The sequence below is a fragment of the Sturnira hondurensis genome, unplaced genomic scaffold (assembly GCF_014824575.4).
Source record: "Sturnira hondurensis isolate 20B ecotype Veracruz unplaced genomic scaffold, ASM1482457v3 Scaffold0022215, whole genome shotgun sequence".
Taxonomy (NCBI): Eukaryota; Metazoa; Chordata; class Mammalia; order Chiroptera; family Phyllostomidae; genus Sturnira; species Sturnira hondurensis.
In genome coordinates, this window is record NW_028094846.1 from 832,511 (window position 1) to 853,388 (window position 20,878).

Consider the following 20,878-nt stretch of genomic DNA (forward strand, 5'->3'; position numbering starts at 1 on the left):
GAGGCCCTGAGGGCTCGTGGATCCCCAGGGACTCCCTCCACCCTCCTCACTCCACTCCGGGCTCCACCGCCGCCCGGGCTGCCTCTTGTCCTTCTCTCCCGTGGGGCACTGGTCCCAGACTGTGACACCTTTTGCGGTTGTGATGTTCGCCACCTACCATCTCAGGGGGGCGCAGTGGAAAAACACGAAGCTTCTTAGGCCCTGACCATGGAATGGTGTCGGCAATCGGTGCACGGCCCAGCGTAAGCCAGACGCTGCCCATCCACCTCTGCACGCGTCTTCACTTGAAATCTGGGGAGCAGGTTGGGAGGAGGGTGGGGAACACCCACCATGCCTCAGAGCCAGGAGGGGGTGGGGCTGGGATTCCGGCCCAGATCTCCGCCCCCCCATCCCAAACCCACCCTGTGGTGCCTCCAGCACTCCCCCTTGTGGGTCTGGGGGACGGTGAGGTGACGAGGAGAGGCTTTGTCATTTATAAAGACCTGTCTCCCACACGTCGGGTGTCGTCACCGGCCAGGCCCTGTGCCCAGAGCTATTCTGTTGCCCGACGAAGAGGGACTATTTACACCTGCATCACAGTTGAGGAAGCGGAGGAGCCCCATGTCGAGCCAAGTTCTGTGACTCTGTAGCTTTTCCAGGGACAGACCTGGGCTCTGTCCCCAGGCAGCCGGGGCGCTGCGCCAGAGCCCGGGCCGTGGTGCCCACTCTTCCCCAGGTAGGTGCTGTTCCGCGGTCACTAAGTTGTGGGCCTGTGTCAGTTTCTTCGGCTTCGGGGATGAGGGGCCCCAAACCCAGTGGCTTAAACAACCAGGGTTGACAGTCTCCTGGTCATGGAGGCACAGATCTGAGGTCAAGGTCAGCAGTGGTCCCTCCTGAGGAAGTTGGCTCCAGCCTCTCCCCCCAGCTCCTAGTGTCTGCGAACAGACTTGGGGGTGCCTTGGGCTCAACCTGGAGGGGCCTGGCCCCCGCCTCTGCCTCCATCTCCCACGCAGTCGTCCTGTTGGGTCAGGGACCCACGTAGCTCCGCAGGGATCTCGTCCAGATGAGATCCCTCGCCGGCCACACGCCGGTTTCCAACGAAGGCCGTGTGCTGTGAGGGGGAGGGGAGGCGGAGGCGGAGGCGGGGGAGGGGCGGTGGGGAGAGGGCGCCCAGGGCTTCACTGTACAGAATTGCGGGGCATGTGTTCAGTCCACAGAAAACTTGGGAGATAATCTTCTGTTCTTTGGTGGTCGCCTGCAGGGTGAGCAATGTGTGACAGTGCCCCCTCCCGGTGCCTTGGGAGACACAGGGCCTGCTGAGGCTTCCCGATGCCTGGGGGCGGGGGGCGGGGGCATCCCTTGTCCTCTCAGTCTGCGAAGGTAGGGGGGGCTCGTACCTGTGCTTCTCCAACTCCAGTGTGCGGGCTCCCTGGGATCCTGTTAGAAAGTGGGCGCTGGTTCCAACGGTCGGGCCGGGCCCGGGGCTCCGCATCTCCCACCACCCGCCAGGCCGCACAGCCCAGGATCCGCGGATGCCGGGCCCATGTATCAGCTTTGTGGTCCCGATTCTCTGGGCTCCTTAGTGGGCAGGGCTGACACCATCTCAGTCGACGCCAGCTCTCCCGAGACACATGCATGTCTCACGGGGTGAAGGGGCTCATGGAGTCTGCCGTGTTTGTTGGCTGTCTGTCCATCCTATAGAGCCACGCTGTACCCCATCCCCCCACCCTGACACTGGCTGGGACCCTGAGGTTTGTGTTGGCTGAGAGTGCACATCCGGACCCCCTCCCAGCAGTGCCTCCTACAGGAGGGCGGAGAGATTTCAGGCCCAGAAACGATGGAAAAATTGCCCTGCAGTGAATCAGCTCAGCAATGCAAAGTTGCCCTCCTAGCAGGTGGCCCACTGGGGCCTGGTGACACCCATTTGCTAACACCGCTGACGGTGACAGGGGAGGCAGCTGGCACTGACTCCGCTTCCAGGAACTCCTCTCTCCGTTCCCATGGCAACTCAGAGGCGATCAGCTTCCCCCTGCTCAGCAGGAGAGCGAGGCGGAAGGCTGTCCTATCTCTCATTCCTCCTCCACTCTCACCCCCTGCCAGTGTGGAATTTTCTAGAATATGGGGGCAGTGGGTCAAAATGCCATTTTCTAGTTCAGGCCACATAAAGCCAGAGTTTTCTGAAAACACACATCTCTCACTGCACAGTCAGATTGATAGTTTCCCTCTCGGGGGCTGGGGCCCGCCTGCCTTCCTGCCCGCCGGAGCAGGGCCTGAAAGCAAGGGGCCTTCCCACTGCACACGCGGGAGTGCTGCGCACGCCTCCCCCTACCCATGCAGCTCCACAGCACCCACGCTGAGGGGCGGAGGGGAGGGCGGCATGGGAGCAGCCTCTGAGGGGCTCGGCCGCATGGCGAGCACTCGACGAAGCCGCTGATGTGTGTCTGTCGCTAGGACACGGGAGTCTGCTCTGTTCCGCCACTTTCCGAATGCCCAGCTGCCTGATTCCCACTCTTTGCAGCTGGAGGGGGTCCCTGCCCTTCCCCTGCCCCCTGGCGATCCTGGTGGGAGGGAACCTGGGAGGCAGGTGCTGTGGTCACTCCCAGCTGGGTCTGAGGGCTCTGCCAGGGCCGCTGAGTGACCTGGCTGGTTTCTCCTTCCCCTCGACCCTCCGGCCATGGGGAGGTGAGGGCAGACCCTGCCAGGTGCCCTCACAGGAGCCCTGCCCCGACTGTGGCACAGGGCCAGCAGCTGAGATGGAGGCGACATGTGGGTGAGGGTGCCAGGCCACCCTGTCTGTCCCTGCTGCCGTCACCCTGCCCTTTGCCTCTGACTGGATGTCTTCCCCTCACTCAGCTGGACGCCACGTCTCGCAGCAGAAGCTGACCCCACTGACAGGAAGGGTGTGGGGGTGTGTGTGGCTCAGAGCTCCTGGACTCGGGGGGCCTGGGGGACCTGGATCAAATGCCCCGTGGCATGTAAGTTTTCGAGGAACTGGTTGTCAGAGGTGACTGTGGCTTGGGGGCCCTGACGGGTGCAGGGGACCCCATCTCTGGGCTTGCTGACAGCTCATCCAGGTTCAAGTTCGACTGTGTCCATGAGGAGCCAGGTGCCCACCCCCCCACATCTTCAATGGAAGCAATTTCTTTCTTTAAAATATTTTATTTATTTAGTTCTAGAGAGGGGGGAGGAAGGGAGAGAGAGAGGGAGAGAAACATGAATGTGAGTTGCCTCTCACACGCCTTCTGTTGGGGACCTGACATGCGCCCCAGGCATGTGCCCTGAATGGCAATTGAACCGGCGATCCTTTGGTTCACAGGCTGGCGCTCAACCACTGAGCCACACCAGCCAGGGCCAATGGCAGCAATTTCTCTGTCACCCTCTCTTTGGGGTCCGTGGTTAACTGCCTGCCTCCTAACAAGGGTCCGGGCAGGAGGATGGAAGCCGGGTGACCTCTGCCTCGGAAGCCAGAGCAAAGCCCGGCGTCCCTAGGGCTCCCCTGGGCCCGGTCCTTCCTGTCATTGGTAGCCCCCTGGGCACAGTGCACAGGCCCAGCCCCACCTCGCCTTCTCCCATTCCCCACCCCCTGCAGCCTCATGGAGTTCGTGGTACTCAGAAAACTAGGTCACGAACAGCTGCCATCCATTAGCAAGTTAAGTGGCCCGGAGAACGTGGTGACTGTGTCCTTCAGGAGGCTGATGACGAGAATGTGAAAACCTGTGACTCACGGCTGCAGAGCCCTTCTTGGAGCTGACACTGTGGCCCACCTGCGGCCCAGACCGCAGGGCTAGAAACCGGACCCTGGCCCTTTGGTGTGCGGGCCAGGCTCCAGCGGGCTGAGCTGCAGGCCAGCGTGGCGGTGCCACTTGACAGAGAAGCAGAGTATTTGGTAGATAAGACCACAGGCCTATAGATAAATAATTGTTCCACAAATCAATAAATCAACACTTTTAGCAACATGGGGTGGCGGCCCCACCAGGAGCAGGGCGAGGGAAGCCGGGAACAAATCACACTTTGTTGGAAATGGACCCTCGATCAGTCCGATCCCGAAATTCTCTCTCCGTGTTCCTGGTCCAGACGCAGTGGAAATTTTGGCTGCCACCTTAACCCTTCTGTGGGGTCAGGCAGAACACGCTGAGGCTGTGGGGGGTCGGGCGCCTGGCCTGCCCCCGGGATGGGCGGAGAGTCGGGCCTGGCCCCTCCCTGTGTGTCTCTCCGCACTCGCCGGCTGGGCCTTGGCAGCTGTTGGGACAGTCGTTACTTGATAGAAATGGAAACCTCGTTCCTCCAGGGGTCAGTCAGGACAAAAGCAATCTGAATGTCATCGAAACGCACTCCATTGTTCCCCCTCCGTGCGTCAGGTGCTGGCGAGGGTGGAGGGCCACACGAGGACTTCCGCTGCCTCCGCTGGGGGGCTACTCCTCCCGACATCGGGGTGCGAGGCCATCTCGGATCTTGGGGAGAGCTAGAGAGAGACGGGTGGAGGACAGCACCGCTCGGGTGGAACCTTGCGGCCGCATGACAGAAAGTCACTGTCATGTCCAAGAGACGAGACATTTCTTCCCGTTTTAGCCCCAAAGGGGTTCTGCACGATAATCAGCCTCATATCATAAATCCCCCTCTTTTCCTTGGATAAACCTGATTCAAGTTAGCTCAGCACCTGACTGTGTCCCAGACACTGTGTGGGAGCTATGAGGAAGGTAAAAATTGCCTAGTGATACACGAGAGACTGATAAATATGCTGGCCCTGGCCCGGGGGCCAAGCGCAGCCAGTGCCACACACGTTGTATGGGGGCAAAGAGGAGCATGTGCCTTGTAGTACCGGGAAGATTTAAGGAGGACTTCCTGGAGGAGGTGGCATTGGAACTGGGGAAGTGACAGTGGAGTGTGGGAAGAGGGGGGGGAAGGCATTTCAGTGCAGGGCCTGCCCTGCACTCTGTTTGCTCTGAGAAATAAAAACACATTTTATTTGGTGTGGAGACCCAGGGGCTGTGTTCTGGAACAGCGCTGTTGGGTTTTGCAGAATTCCGTCTAGTCCCTGCACCTCCTTGCAGCATAAACATTTTATTTACCTCTTTGCTAAAGACTATCTGTCCTGTCCTTGGCGGGGGTGGGGGTGGGGGGGTTGTTGTTTGTCCCTTTCCTCTTCCTTCTGCGGCAGGAAGACATCCTTTCAGCTCGTTAATTCGCTTCAGAGAAGCAAATTGGGTCCCTGCTGTTTTGCCAAACAAGAACGTGCTTCCTAGAAACGGAGCCATTAAAACCAAATTTCATCGTGCGCACCCGAGCGGTGCCCACACGGCTGCGCGTCTCCGTGCGCCGGAGCCCCACCCCCCAGAGGCACGCGGTCCCCGCAGGACTGCCTGTCCTCGCGTGCACGGGCCGGTTGCTAAGCCACAGAGAGCACAGCCAATGGCTACCTCCATCGATTGATTCTCCCTCGCCTCTGCCCTTGGGGACACAAACACGGCCTTCTCCCCCCACCTCCCCATGCAGTCAGGGCCACCGCGCCTGCTGACAGACCAGGGCCGAGGCAACTTTGGGGGGGCTGTGGGGCTCCCCGGGACTTGCTGCCGCTTGGCGCAGTGTGGGGTCCCAACGGTGTGTCGATCTGACAGGAGGCCCAGGGTGCGGGAGGTAGCTGTGGGTCCCCGCCACCTGGAAGTCCGTGCCACCAGCCCACTGACAAGTGGGTCATCGTCCTTGGTGGCCGTGGCGGTGCTGTGAGCGGGAGAAGTGACACAGAGTGGCTGAGGGCCCCCCAGGCTCAGAGACGCCAGGTGTCGCCGAGAAGGGATTCAGGACCCCCCTGAGAAACAGTGCGCAGAGCCCGGGTCCACCTGCCGAGGCCCCCGTGCAGCTCCCAGCCCGGGGCAGCTGCTCTGGGACAGCGGGCACTGTCCGGGAAGCCCCATGGCCCCTGCTCCCTGGAGGCACGTGTGGTGGGGGGCAGCCTGAAGAGCGAACCTTTGTGGGCACACGGTAGACGATTTCACGGGGTTGATGACCGGGGTGGGGGGCAGGTGCCTCGTGGCGTGCGGTCTGGCCGTGAACGGGTGTTTGGGGCAGCCTCCCCCGGGGCCCGGCCAAGGGCAAAGGCATCAGGGGTTAGAGCTGGGGACGTGAGAACCCATCTTGATCTTAGCATGTACGTCGACACAGTTCCTTCATTGTAACGAACGGGCCCTGGGGGTGTGAGAGGTCCACGCCTGTGCCTGTGTTACTCCCACACCTGTACATCTACACTGTGCTTTGCTTCTGTTGCCCCGGAGACCCCCACCCACCGAGCGGGAATTGCGGGCAGGGCACACTGGGGGACCGGGGCGGGTGGAGGGAGGGCCGCGCCGGTGCATGACGCTGGAAAGGCTACGGGGCACGGCCTCGGACTGGTCCCCGCCTGCAGGGAGGGCCCGGCGCCGAGAGGTCAGACTCGCTTCTCCCACCAGGCTCTCTCCCACGAAGGGCGTGAAGTGGTGTGAGACGTGCCCGCGATGGTCCCGGTGGCGGCTCAGCCGCTGTGGGATGGAGGCGGTGGGAGTGCGCGGTCGGTCGTGGGTGAAACAGCCCGAGTGTTGGAGACAAAACGGGGCAGGACCGGGCCCGCCCCACACCGGGCGGGAAGTCATTCGCATAGAGGCCATTTGGGAAAGGCCGACGGACACTCCTCGGTGTCCCCCCAACCGGGCAGGCTGCACGGCGACCAGGAATTAATTCCGCGAGAGACACAAAGTCACCGTTGGCTCGGACAAAAGCTCAGTCTCATTTCTCTCGTTCCTTGATGAGACTCATTCTAGCAAATTGCTTTTTAGTATGAAATTGGAGGTCAGTTACTACACATGCACCTGGACTCGACTGGTAATTCGTGGAGCAGGAGGTGCGAGAGGCTTGTGTTACGTGACTGCATCCGCCAACGGCTCCTGCTTCGGGCCTCTTTCCAAAGGCTGGCGGCATGACAGCAGCCCCCGCGAGGGTGCAGGATAAGGGGCCTCTGCGCCGTCGTTACCCTGAGACTTTCCCAGGGGCCGGCTGTTCTCGGCTGCAGAAACGTTCACAGGAACTGCCGTAAGGTGGATGCGCAGCCAAGTTGGAATGGCTGGCAGCGAAGCTGAACAGGAAACCGCGCGGAAGACACGGGGTACGGCGTCGCCGCGGTGTCTGACGCCCCCGCGTGCACCCGTGCTTTCCTGGGGAAGGCAGCGACGCCCAGGCCTCTGCCCATCCTCCTTGTCCAGAGTCCGTGAGAGGCGCTGTCTCGTTCCACAGAAAGGGAGTCCCTCTTTCCTTGCAGTCCTGCTAATTATACGCACTGACATTGTTTCGTGAGTGTTTAACTTTGAAACTCTTCAAAGACATTCACACGTTTCCATTTTTAGGGCGTGAATGACCAAGAGAAAGCCTCACACCTCAGAACGCAGACCTCCCCTCCCTGTGGCTGGGTTCCAGGCCTCGTGGGTGGGGAGACAGGACGGCCATCTCGGGTGGCAGGCAGCCGGCGCCCCCTCTTGTTTTAAAGAGGCTGTGAGCCGCAGTCCCGCCCAGCAGACGGAGGCACTGGCAGCGAAGAGCAGACCTGTTGTTTGCAACTTGCCGAACGCACCTTCTGGGATGTGGGGAGCCTGCCCTGTTTCCACCCGCACAGCTGAAAACTAACACACGGAGACTGGCCTGGGCCTGGAGAGGCCGCCACCCGCTCCTCTAGTTCTAAGCACCTGGGGCGCCTCTCGGTCGCTTTCCAAGAGAGAAACAGCCACAGGGAGGGCGGGCCACCCCGGGCCACCCCTGCCCCCTTGTGCTTCCTTTACAAGTGCCCACTCCTCACAGCGACCGTGAGTGCGACTCGCCCGTCCCGAGGCCCACTGCTCACCGCCCACCCAGCGCCCATCCCTCCTGTGTGCTGCCCGGCAGGGTTTCATTTTTACTCAGGGTGGCACCATGCCCTTGTCCACCCCAGGCTCCTGCAAAGGGGCTCAGCCCCTGCTGGAGCCCCGGGACTGTCCTCAAAGTCAGGGGCTCTTCCGGCCCGGCCCTTCCCACATCCGTCCACCTGTTTCTTTCTGCCTGGAGTTCAGCCTCGGCAGCCGGAGCTGAAGCCACACTTGGGGACTCGGAGGCCGTGTCGAGCCGGAGGCCATGAGCCGGAAACACAGCAAACCAGTGTGCCTGGGACCCGGTGCTGGACCACGTCTCCAGAGCCCCCTGCGTGAGAAGACGGCCAGCCGTCCTGTCGAAGCCACTGCCGTTAACTACGCAGCCGGAACGAATTCTAACAAGTGCAGAGCACCACGAGTAATGGTGTGGTCTTTCCAGAGTTTGAAACGAGTTTGGGGAGAGAACTTCAGCGTCGAAGCCAGCACGCATCACTCAGCACTCACGGCGGCAGGTCCCCTTCCACTGGGTACCGAGGTGGCAGCTCAGAAACCAGACATCGCGCACGAGGAGGGGGACGTGCAGATCGGAGGCAGAGTCCCTCCTCTCAGGGACAATGGGCTGCGGGGACGTGGCCACCTGCAACCGGGCCCCATCGCCTCCTTGCCAGACCAGACCACACGTGCCTGCCACCGGCCCACAGCCTGGCTCCCGGGCCTGCACGGTTCCCGTGGAATGTCCCCCTCCCAGTGTGGCCCTGGCTGTGGGTGTTGGCACCCCTGTGGGTGTTGGCACCACTGCGGCCAAGGGCACTTGGTCTCAGGACCCCTTCACACTCTTAAAAATAATCAGAGAACAACCAAGGGCTTTTGTTTCATGAAGAGAATATAGATTTATAGGTATCATTTTAGAAATTAAAACAAAAAGCTTTTAAAAACATTTCAAAATAACAACGAAGAGCCCACACCATTTTAATGCAAACTACTATATTTTTCAGAGCAAAACAATGAGGGAGGATATTTTAAAATATGGGTTTATACATTTATTTACAACCCCCCTGTATGGCCTGACTTAAAAGAAAGGACTCCTCTGGTTGCTTCCATACACAACTTTACCAACTCGGGCAACCAGAAGGTCTCTCTCAATCAGGGCCCTCGGCCTCGGCGCATCTGTAGCCAGACGAGGCAATCCCAGGTTGTGGCTGTTTGTGGGAGGGGCGGGGTGACGAGCAGATGTACCAGCAGAGTCCCCCCAGCCCCTGACCTGAGGGACACCTGCATGGCTCCAGACCCTGTCCCATGTCCGGGGGGTGGGGCAACAACCACCCTGGCAGAGGGGAGCTCGTCCACGTGGGTGGAGGCAGTGGCCGCAGAGCGAGGGGCAGGCCGAGTGGGAGCCCCCTCCTGGCTCCGTGAGGCTCCGACAGAGGCAGCTGGGCCTGGAGAGCCCAGGACAGGGTGGCCCAGCCATGTCTCAGTGAGGCTGGGTTTTGTCTTCATTCCTTCATCTGTCATCTGGGTTTATCAGGGGACGAGGCGCCACCGGAGAAAACATCCGAAGTGCTGGACAACACCAGGCCGGGCCTGTGGGGGCTCATCCGTGAGAATCCTCAGTTCCTTTGACCGTTTCCGTGGCGCTGGGAGGGGGTGCCACGGAAGGAAAGCCCGTCTCCCCCGTGAATGAGTGGTTCTCGGAGGGGTGGGGGAGGCCGGAGGGAGGCCAGGCTTTGGAAACAGGAGAAGAGGTTCGAGGGGGAGGGAGGATCTGAGTCAGAGGGATGAACCAGCCGCCTGAGACACTCAGGAGCTTCACTGTGAGGAGATGGAGGCGTGGGCTGTTCCCAGGCGCGTGGGGGCCGAGTGGGCCTTGCGGTCCCACAGCTTCACCTGTCAGCAGGTGCCGCTGGCTGACAGGGTTTCGGGGCCGGTGCTCCTCAGAGAGCCACACACAGCACACACAGCACACACACCATACACAACACACACCACACATGCCACACACAGCACACGGCACACAGCACACACAGCACACACACCATACACAGCACACACACCATACACAGCACACACCACACACGCCACACGGCACACAGCACACGGCACACAGCACACACAGCACACAACACACATGCCACACACAGCACACACACCACATACCACATACCACACATGCCACACACCATGCACACACACCACACATGCCACACACCACACATGCCACATAGCACACACACCACACACGCCATACAGCACACAACACACACCATATGCTCCACACACCACACATGCCACACACAGCACACACGCCACACACACATGCCACACACCACACACATGCCACACACCACACATGCCACACACCACACATACCACACACACCGCACACAACACACAGTACACACCCCACACAACGCACACACAACACACACGCACAGCCCTGCACGGATGCTGGTCCCCACGGGGGAGTCACAGTGTCTGGCAGGCCCTGTGTGCCCAAGAGGCCACGGTGCGGTAATCACCGGGAATGACGGCTCGCCGCCAGGCTGCTCTACTTACCTAATTACTCTGCCCTTGAGATATTTTTATTTGAAGCCAGTCAGAGGAGCGGAGTGTTGCCACGGCAACCTGCTGCGGGAATGTTGTTTGGCATCCTCGAGTGGATGAAATCGCCCGCCGGGCCCATCGACGGAGCTCGAGCCGCGTCACTTCCACNACCGCACACACCACACACACATGCCACACACCGCACACATGCCACACCGCACACATACCACACATAGCACACATGCCACATACCACACACAGCACACACAGCACACACAGCACACGGCACACACCACACACAGCACACATGCCACACACAGCACACACACCACACACCACATACCACATACCACACATGCCACACACCACACATGCCACGCACCACACACGCCATACAGCACACAACACACACCATATGCTCCACACACCACACATGCCACACACAGCACACACAGCACACACGCCACACACACATGCCACACACCACACACATGCCACACGCCACACAGCACACATACCACACACACCGCACACAACACACAGTACACACCCCACACAACGCACACACAACACACACGCACAGCCCTGCACGGATGCTGGTCCCCACGGGGGAGTCGCTGTGTCTGGCAGGCCCTGTGTGCCCAAGAGGCCACGGTGCGGTAATCACCGGGAATGACGGCTCGCCGCCAGGCTGCTCTACTTACCTAATTACTCTGCCCTTGAGATATTTTTATTTGAAGCCAGTCAGAGGAGCGGAGTGTTGCCACGGCAACCTGCTGCGGGAATGTTGTTTGGCATCCTCGAGTGGATGAAATTGCCCGCTGGGCCCATCGACGGAGCTCGAGCCGCGTCACTTCCACCTGCCAAGAGCCCTTCCCGCTCGGTCCCGGGGAAGCATGGCCAACGGGTGGCGGAGGCCACGGGGCCACAGCCATCCCTGTGCGAGTCCCCAGCCTGGCTGCTCGGAGGCAGAGGTTTGGGGGGCTATTGGAGGACTGGGGTTGGAGTCAGAACCAGAATTTCTTACTGGTAATGACTCACTAACATTATCTCCGATAATTCTAAAGTGTGTTTTTCTTATGTGAACAACAACAGGCTGACTATTGCTTACCCCCCACCCCCACCCCCAGGGGCTGCCTGGGACCAGGTGGGTGGGAGGCAGGTGCTGGGCAGCAAGGACGTGGGAGGGGGCCTCCCGATCTGGAGGGTGACGGGCATGGGCTTCTTGCAGGGGCCGCTCACTCCCTTCCCCGTCCGTGAGCCGGGGGTCTTCTGACCTGCAAAGCCCAGTTCCCTGTGGGATACAAAGACCCCAGGTGGCTTTCTCGGATGACGAATCGCACAGTAATGAGCTTCCTTGTCAAGGATCTTCACCGGCGCAGTCATCTCCGCTCTCTCCACCCGGAAAGAACAAGACAGGGTTCCCAGTGGAAACATGAGACAACCTGGGAACTGAGAAAACAGGTCCCCCGAGGCCACCACCCCTGGCCTTGGTGCCCAGCGGCCTCTGCCTCCATGGGTCCAACAGGGCCGGAATGCACTGGCTGCCCACAGACGCCTGTCCCGTGGGAGGGAGGCCGTGCCTGGGGACGAGACAGGGCAGGGGTCCAGGGAGCCGAGAGGAATGGGGGATGGGAGCGGGAGTGTGCACGGGGGCTTTCCTCCCAGGCCTGAGCAGAAGTGACAGTTTCCACCCCCCGCTTGGGGAGGACTCAACGCAAGACTCAGGCGGCACCAGGGTTGGAAAGGAGGCCCACGCGAGTCCCCACAGCGCTCCCCCCTTTGCCCCCCCCCCCCCGATAACCCATCTCTGGACTGATCTCTGCGGCCGGCAACGCTGACTTCCCTGTCCTCACGCTGCGATTCTCCCTCAGAACGGGACAGAAACACAGGGGCCTGCCATCATGACCTCATTTCCCAATTACCCGAAACGGAGCCTGAAGGCACCTCAGCCCGGGACTTGTCTGGGACCAGAAGTCTCCCAAAGCACATTAGACCCTTGCCGAGGGGGGGGGAGCGGGCAAGGGTGCGCCTACCATCAGCTGGCTCGGCGGCCGCATCGGTTCTCGTATGTGGGTGCAGTGGGGTCCCTGGGCAGGGGCAGAGCCTGGAGATGGGGCTCGGACTTCAGATCCTGCTCCGGAAGGTTCTCAGAAAGAGGTTTCTGACGCGAACGTCCCCCCGGAGAACTTGAGTTTTCCTCCTAGGAGCTGAACACAGCCTCAGCAGTGCAGCAGAGCACGGGGGCGGGCAGGTGCCGCCTGCCCCCTTCCTCGTCCAGCTCCGTCATTCCTCTCGCGTCCGAGCGACAGGGCTCTTCTGCCCCGAGCAGAGACACCTCTGGACACGCACCTCTGCAGTGACACCCCTCCTCATCTGTGGCGTCGGCATGGCCTGTCTCCTCCTCTGCACCCCCACAGCACCCCGCTCCTCTCCTGTAACCCCCATCTGTTTCATCCCAAACCAGGTTTAGCTCCGCCTTTATAATCTCCCTCTGATGGGACTGGAAGGTGCCTTGAAGGACGTGGAGAAGTCTCCATGTCCCAGCCGCGGCGCTGGCTTTCGTGAGAGTGAGCAGTTAGTTCCTTGGCTCTGTACGGGCTCATGGGCTCCCCGAGTCCTTCCTCCCCACCCCTGCCGGGAAATGGCACCTCCGTCATCCTGACGCCCCCGGGGGAAACGCAGGTTACATTCTGGACTTTTTTTCCCTTCTAAATCCAACTGATGGAAACTTTTTATTCACTTTACCTCCAACCTATTTCTCTGATCTAATACCGTTCCCCATCACGGCCGCCCTGCGCCTGCAGGCTTCTCTGTGAGGACCAGGTAGCAGGTCCCCCAGCCCCTGGGACCCTGCAGGCTCTGCTGTGGCCCTTTCCCTGTTCGGGCTATTTTCACAACCTGTTAAAAACAAGCCACGTGCTTTGCTTTCAGGAGCCCAGAGCCGCTGTGAGTGGTGACCTGTGGACCTTGCTCTGGAGAGACACACCGCTCAGCCATCTGTCCATCTGCCCACTTCTTCTCTGGGCCTCTCTCTCCTCGGGGAGGGGAGAAAACCCCCCACCTGGCCACGCAGACCATGCACCCCTGGCGTCTCCTTCCTGTCCCCCATCGTGTCCCTGCCTTCTTCCACAGAGTGGCGAGGATGTGGGTGGGGGCCAAGCCGTGACCGAGGCACTGAGTGGGCACTGCACTCAGGTCGGCGTCAGGGGCTCAGCAGCCTGGACACCAGTGTTCGTGTTTACATCTGAGGGCACGTGGACGTCCATGGCTGATTTTTTTAGTCCTCATCCGACTCTGTTGCTTTAGAGTGAGAAACATCGATGGGAGAGAGAAGCATGGATTGGCTGCCTCCCCCCTGCGCCCAGACCGAGGACTGAACCTGCAACCTGGGTCCGCGCCCTGACTGGGAATCAAACCTGCAACCTTCGTGTTACGGGATGATACTCCAACCCACTGTACCACGCCAGCCCGGGCTCCCAGGGTCGGTTTTAAAGAGGTAAATAGTGATGATGGTGCGGCTTGATGTAAACACTGGCCCCGTCTCCCCTTCGCAGTAGTTGTCTGTCCTGAGTGGCCCAGTCTTCCCGGTGACTTGGGCACACGTCACATCTCACCATCCTCACGGCACGCGTTCAGCAAACCCTCCCGAGCCCTGCCACTCACTGGCGGCCGTGACCCCGGTTACCCACAGGCGGCTGCAGGCAGGACCCCTGGCCACGCACAGGGCAGCCAGCCCGAGGTTCTGAGTCTGCCCCACTGCGAAGTTCGGGGCATGTGTGACACTGCCGTCTGTCCCACTAGCTCAGTGACAGGCACTCTGGTCAGATGTCACTGTGAGCTTCCGACTGAGGTCTGCTTGTGAGAGACGGAATCTTTGGGGGCAGGGTATTCTGGTGTTTCCTTCTTGGGAAAGGTCCCATCCCCCACTCTGCTCATTCAGCGTGACTGTCACCTGTGCAATCTAGTGTCGGGGCAGGGCTGTGCTCTGATTTGCAGCCAGTTCCCGCAACCTTGGCCACCTGTGCCCAGGTGAGACGTGCTGGGAAGGCCCCTCCCACTCCCCTGGTGCTCTGCGCTCTCCCGTCGACCTGTTTGCTCCTTAACCTGGACAATCCATAGTTGGGGACCGACCCTGACAACAGGCTCCTGTAGCGGACGGTCGGCGGGGAGGGCGGCCCCTGGCCCGAGAGGAAGTCGTCGTCGGAGACGGCAAGGATGCCGCCGGTGGCCGAGCCTCCCGCACCCTGCCCAGCAGAGACCGGTGCCCTCGGGACCCTGGCAGGAGAGCCCAGTCTGGCCGCAGCAGCTGATTTCCTTGCATCCGGTCCCCTCAGGGCTGGAGCCACATTCTCTTTTGTCCTTGCTGAGCGAGGGCGGGGAACGGCACGTTTACCTACCACAGGCTGCTCGCGTCCCTCGGGTGTGGCCCTGTGGGCCCCGGCGGGGCACCCCCGGTGCAGCCTCTGTGGGTTCAGCACTCACGCGGGGGGCGCTCGGCCCCCGTACAGTCTCAGCAGGGGTATTTGCCCCACAGCCACCATCCACACGGACCGCTGCAATAGCCCGCGATCGGCATGGTTTCTCTCGTCCAGCTCTTCCCTGTGGGGCCTCCGGGGGGTGAGATGCGGTTTCCGGGGCTCCTCTCCCTAGCTCTCCCGCCCCTTGGCTTGACGGTGTCTGTCACTCTGCACTGCGCCCTCGTTGTCCTTGCTACGCTGCCACCAGAGACTGGCGTGCGTCCCCTGGTGCACAGGAGACAGGCGTGTGCCTCGCAGTGACAGTGTAGATGCCTCTTCCGGCGATCGTGGCCTCGGCCGTCTCCTCGCGTGGCTGGGTGAGGCAGCCCGTGCCAGGTGCTCAGGTATCGGATGTGGGGGAGGAGTCTTACCCCTGCGCCTTCTGTATCCTCAGGTGCCTTCCATTTTCTGCCTTCTTTACCTAACTGCTCGATGTCTTTGCTCCTGTTTTAAAAAGCCCTCACCTGAGGATATGTTTACGGGCTTTTTAGAGAGAGGGGAAGGGAGAGAAAAACTTCAACTGGTTGCCTCCCACATGCACCCTGACTGGGGATCGAACCCGAAACCCAGGCATGTGCCCCGACTGAGAACCCAACACGGGACATTCCAGTTTGTGGGACGATACCCCCGACCCCTGAGCCACACCTGCCTGGGTGCCTGTCCACTTTCCAAACGAAAGCTGCTGGGATGGGATGGACACACGGCCTCCCCCCACCCCCGGCTCAGCTGCACAGGCTTGGCCACCTGCACTGTGCTGGGGGCCCCTGAGCGGCGGGTGTTGGGACACCTGCCGGGTCTTTGAAGTAATCAGCGCGTCACACGGTGTCGTCGTCCAGGTGCTCGGAGCACCTGCAGGGTCCAACCGTCTTCCGTTCCCCCTGAAGCCGGATGACCAGTACGCAGAGCAAGCTGCCTGTCTCTCTCTCTCTCTATCTTTTGGTATCCCATCTGGGGACTTAGGAGCCGTGAGACATGATAGGATGCGAGTCCTTTTGCAAATAAGAACGGGCATCTGTCTCCACGCATTTCCCCGCCCCGTCCCGGGGGCTGTGGGGGCTGAGGCTCTTTGCATGAGGCAGAGAGGGTGTCACGGCTGCGCCAAGTCTGCCCTGAGTGAGTTCCAGAAACGTCCTCCCGGGCCTGCGCTCCAGCGGCCCCTCCCGGCCACGTGTGGCCATGACCTTGACCCCGAAGGGCCCTGTCTGCAGGTGCTGGCCTGGGAACAGTGGGGGTGAGAGCTGTGGCCCTGTGACCCTCTGTCTCTAATCAGAAAGAAGCAAGGAGGGGGGGAGCCCCCCCAGCTAAGCCGGCATCCCCGGGAAACTCACGACACAGTTTATACAGAACAGTGAGCAGACCCCACAGTGTGCAGCACCGTGAGCCCTTTCCCCTTTTCTAGAAACCCGAAGCCTCGCAGGACTGTAGGGACGTGGAGGAAATTGTTTTCCGAGTGTCTGCCACACACTGTGCATGCCCCGTCCCGCCCCCCCCATCTCTGCGGAGGCTGCAGCCACCGGAGGGGGGTTGTCGGGCGGGCGCTGCTGATTGGCTGCCCAGCAGTGCCGGCTGGGCTTTAAAAGGGACCTGCCGGCTGGGACGAAGCCGCAGTCTCGACAGCATCTCAGAGCAGAAGAGGCCAGAGCAGGCCACCAGCTCCGCTGCCTCCTTCTTCCTCCCCGTGGACTTGCACCCCCGCTGCAAAGATGTGCAAGGGCCTGGCTGGGCTGCCGGCTTCCTGCCTGAGGAGGTAAGGTGACCTTGAACCGAGCCTGCGTCCCACCCAGTGCCTTGGGGCTCCAGTCCCCCGTGCGGCTGTGACAAGGACGTGAGAGCTCCCCCAGCTTGGCCACTGTGGAGTGGCTGTGACTGACCTTGGCTTTGAGCACTGTGTGACCCTCCTCTGGCCAAGACGGCCCCCAGTTGGCAGAGAGGCAAGGGTTTGCATGGGACACGGCGGTCTGTCGCATCGCGGCTGGGACCGGCGCCGTGGGGGTGTCACTGGGGTACAAGGCTCACATTCAGGGCTCTCGGTCTGTAGATACGAAGTCTCGTTCAGGGAGACACCCAGACGGTGGGAGCTCTGCCCCGACCCCCCAGAAGGGCGCTATGCTCCTGGGTGGAGCTGTGTCGGTTGTGGTCTGTGTTCTTCTGGGCCGATGTCACAGTCACATGTGACTGCAGAACTGGTCCCCCACCCCTCCGCCCCTCCGCCAGGTCTCGGGGTGTCTTGTGCGGGTGGCGGTTGGAAGCAGTGCTCCTCACACATCAGTCGGCTAAGGGCTCTGTGGGAGGTCTTACCCGAACACACCATTTGGTCCTGGGCTGCGTCTCCATTTAAAAACCCTGCAGAGAGAGACCACCTTAGGTTCCAAGTTGGGAATTTCCCAGGAAGCGCCGTCTGGGGCATTCCCGGGACGCGTGGCTCATGCCCCAGGTCACTGGGGAGCAGGAAGAATGGCCCTGCCAACCCTCTCGCCTGGTGGCTCTGACACGAAGCCCTCGGAGGGCCTGGCAGAATGAGCCCCGCACGTCCCGGTCGACTCTCACGGAAAATCCATTGTGCAGGACACAGGCGTGGGGAGGGGCTGTGCTCAGTGAGCAGCTGGGCAGGCGGACAAAACCCCGGAGCTCTGCCCACCCGAAGCCAGCCTGGGGGTGACCCCACGCCATGGGGAGCGCTGCTGGCCTCTGTCCCACCTGGGGAGCCGCAAGCACCTGGTCCAGCCCCTTCCATCCCACGTCTGTGACTGAAGCTCACATTGTGGGGGGGGGGGTGCAGAGCGATGAGCCCACCCAGGCGTCCTGGCCCTCATGGGGGCCCCTGGGGTCTTTCTCCTCGAGGGCGGGTGGTTTCACGAGGACAGGGGTCTGTGCGTGCGGTGGCGCTGTGTTGAGCAGCACCCACTGTGGCTGGGCGGCCAGTGCACGGAGGTGGGAGCCGGTTTCTGTTCTGACAGAGCACAGCCCACAGCACCGCCCCCTGGCTCAGTCACTGCACCCTTCAGGGTGACGGCTCCTGTGGGCGAGGAGCAGCTTGCGGCCCCGACCAGGAGGGGGCGCAGGGGAGGCAAGGGCCCTAGTCTGGGGGGCAGCCCGACAGGTGGAAGCCCATGCTTTCTGGGGGACGCAGGCCACCATCACAGCGCGGCCATCCCCAAACCGGGGCTTGTCGTCTCTCTGGGAGGGACGCCTGGTGGTTCACTTTGTGTAAATGGCCGCTTCTCTTCTGAAGCGACGGGGGGGGGGGGGGGGCCTTCGTTAAGGAAGGGGATCCGAGTGAAGGAGCGGTGGACGCGGGTGAGGGGCTTAAGCAAGGGTCCTGGTGTCTAGGTCCCATCCCCCAGTCAGAGCCGAGGTGAGGACTCTGCTTCTCCCGTCCGGTGCTGCGGGTGTAAATGTCCCTACGGGCCGGTGGCACGAGGGGAGCTCGGGCTGCGGGCTCCACTCCTCACTGTCCGGCCCTCTGTGGCGGCCACACACCTGGCCCAGGTCGCTGGCCCACCTCCCACGAGGCTGGGATCCCTATGCCCCCGGGGGCGGCACCTAGCCACCAGAGTGGCAGTAGCGACCACTGTCCAGGAGGTGGCGTCCCAGGAAGGGGCCCTGCCTCAGCGCCTGCTGCCCTCAGTCCAAGGGTTGCTCCAAGGTCAGCCAGGTTCCTTGAGCTTCTGCTGGAGATCCCCTCCCCCAACCATGTGATGCTGGTGACAGTGACAGGTTCACAGGAGAGGCTGCGGGGTGGCTGGTGGCCCAGCCAGGAAAGGGGCCCTGCTGCCCTGGGAGAGCTGCACCCGCAGCAGCCGGGGCGTCTCCAGTGAGAGCCGGTGGTCCTGACTCTGTGTCCCCCCTTTTCTGTGCAGCGCAAAGGATGTGAAGCACCGGCTCGGGGCGCTCCTGCAGAAGCCGGGCTCCTGCGAACAGGGCTCTTCGCACGGCAGGAGGGACCGGCTGGTCGTCTGCCAGAGGTGAGGGCTGGGGGGCTGGGGCAAGGGGTCCGAAAGCCCAGTGAAATGACCGAGCACGCGGGGGAGGGGCACCCGAGTCAGGGCCGGGCCTGGTCCTAACGGCAGAGAACGAGGTCTCTGGGTCGTACTTGAGATCTTTACTTTATTCCCCTGGCATTGGACCATGGCATTCACATTGTTCGTTTCCTTCAGGGTGAGCCAAGAGGAAGTCAAAAAGTGGGCCGAGTCTCTGGAAAACCTGATTAGCCATGAATGTAAGTCCGCCCCCACCCCCACATGCCCCCGGGATGGGGTTCAGGTGCATAGGACTCGTGCTGCCTCACAGCAGACCTGAGGGTCAGCCTGTCGGACCTGTGACCGGCCACTGAGCTCTGTCCCTCTACGATGGGAGGCTCATGCAGAAACGGGGGAGGGGGAAGGGCAGAGGAAAAACTTCCACGTTGAGATTCCTGGCAGAATCAACCTCAGTTTCCCGTCCCCCCAAACCTGCTGGACCCAGCACATATAGACATAGGTTACGGGCACCTCCCCCCAGCTGACCCCACAAAAGAAGGGTGAGGGGGTGCGCCCTGCCCTGTTCCCTCCAGCCCCAGGGGTGTGTCCGAGACACAGGGCAGGGCCCCCTCGTGGTGACGGCCGCCCGTCTCCTCTGTGTCAGGCGGGCTGGCGGCGTTCAGGGCCTTCCTGCAGTCCGAGTACAGCGAGGAGAACATCGACTTCTGGGTCAGCTGCGAGGAGTACAAGAGGATCGCGTCACCCTCCGAACTGGGTCCCAAGGCCAAGGAGATCTACGAGGAGTTCATCTCGGTCCAGGCCACCAAGGAGGTGGGTCCTCCAGGCACAGACGTGGGGCCATGGCGAGGTTTCGGGGCCTGGAGGGTGTCACTGGGTCAAAGAGAAAGATAGTGCAGGGGACCCACCCACTCTAACCCTGACACCCCCGAGAGTCAGCCCAGGAAAAAGCTCGCTTGCCCAGACGACCTGGGTGGGTCCTCTGAGGAGTCCCCCGTCTGTGGGAAACAGCAGCAGAGGCGCCCGAGCCCACACGGGGGCCTGTGCTCCCCGGGGGGCGGCGTCTCACCTGCCTGGCCCCCCGCCCCTCAGGTCAACCTGGACGCCTGCACCCGGGAGGAGACCAGCCGGAACGTGCGGGCGCCCACGGCCGCCTGCTTCGACGAGGCCCAGCGGAGGATCTTCCATCTGATGGAGAAGGACTCCTACCGCCGCTTCCTCAAGTCCCGCTTCTACCTGGAGCTGGCCCGCCCTTCCGCCTGCGGGTCCGGGAAGCAGAAAGGGGCCAAGCGCACAGCAGACTGTCCTTCCCTGGTGCCCCAGTGCGCCTAGTCCCACTGGGCGGCCGAGGGCCGAAAGGCCGAGACTTGTGCCAGGGACCTGGAGGCCGGCTTCGGTCTGCGGGCGGCAGGCGTGTGTCTGCACCGTAGCCTAGTTCCACGCTGCCTGCCCCGTGTCACTCGCTAGATTTTGTGTCTGTGTTTCCGCATCCATTGGGCCAGCCCCTCATTCCAGTCTGACGCCCTGCCCCGCCCCCCGTTTTTTTAGGGTGCCGTGGATAGGCCTGGGCTTTTAGAGATTGTTGGCCGCTGTCTGCCCAGCAGCGCGGCCTCAGCTGGGTCAGTCGGTGGGTCCATGTCACGTGACACCCACAGGCGCATGGGTAACGTTGGTTAGGACCTTCTGGGAACTGGTATTTAGGTGAGGCGGATCAGTAGCGTGTTCCCGTGTGTGTGTGCACGTGAATCCACGTGCACCCCCCCCCCCCCCAAGGCAGNCGGGCCCCCCCCCCCCCCCCCGCCAGGAATGGACAGAGAGGCCCCAGGCACTCAGCCCCCGTGCACGCACACTTGCCTGCACCCCTGGTGTCCGGTCTCCCTCCTGGGGCAGTGTCAGCGCTGGGCCCGCTCCTGCTGGCTCACCTGCAGGCCTGCTGCCAACCTCCAGGGGGTGTCATACCTGATTCAACTGTGACTGCCACCCCGCTGAGCTGTAT

At 61.7% G+C, this 20,878-nt stretch overlaps 1 protein-coding gene across 2 annotated transcripts; it reads left to right on the forward strand.

Moving 5' to 3' along the window:
* The first annotated feature begins 16,416 nt into the window (after window positions 1-16,416).
* RGS4 (regulator of G protein signaling 4) lies at window positions 16,417-20,635 on the forward strand. 2 transcript variants are annotated; one of them, XM_037035200.1, is made up of 5 exons: window positions 16,419-16,652; window positions 18,766-18,870; window positions 19,063-19,124; window positions 19,529-19,695; window positions 19,975-20,313. In XM_037035200.1, the coding sequence occupies exons 1-5, from the start codon at window positions 16,609-16,611 to the stop codon at window positions 20,212-20,214; spliced, it is 618 nt and encodes a 205-aa protein (XP_036891095.1). In that variant the 5' UTR covers window positions 16,419-16,608; the 3' UTR covers window positions 20,215-20,313. The 2 variants fall into 2 exon arrangements, with proteins under 2 accessions (XP_036891097.1, XP_036891095.1); XM_037035202.1 differs by lacking the exon at window positions 19,529-19,695 and having other exon boundaries at window positions 16,417-16,652; window positions 19,975-20,635.
* The last annotated feature ends 243 nt before the right edge of the window (window positions 20,636-20,878 follow it).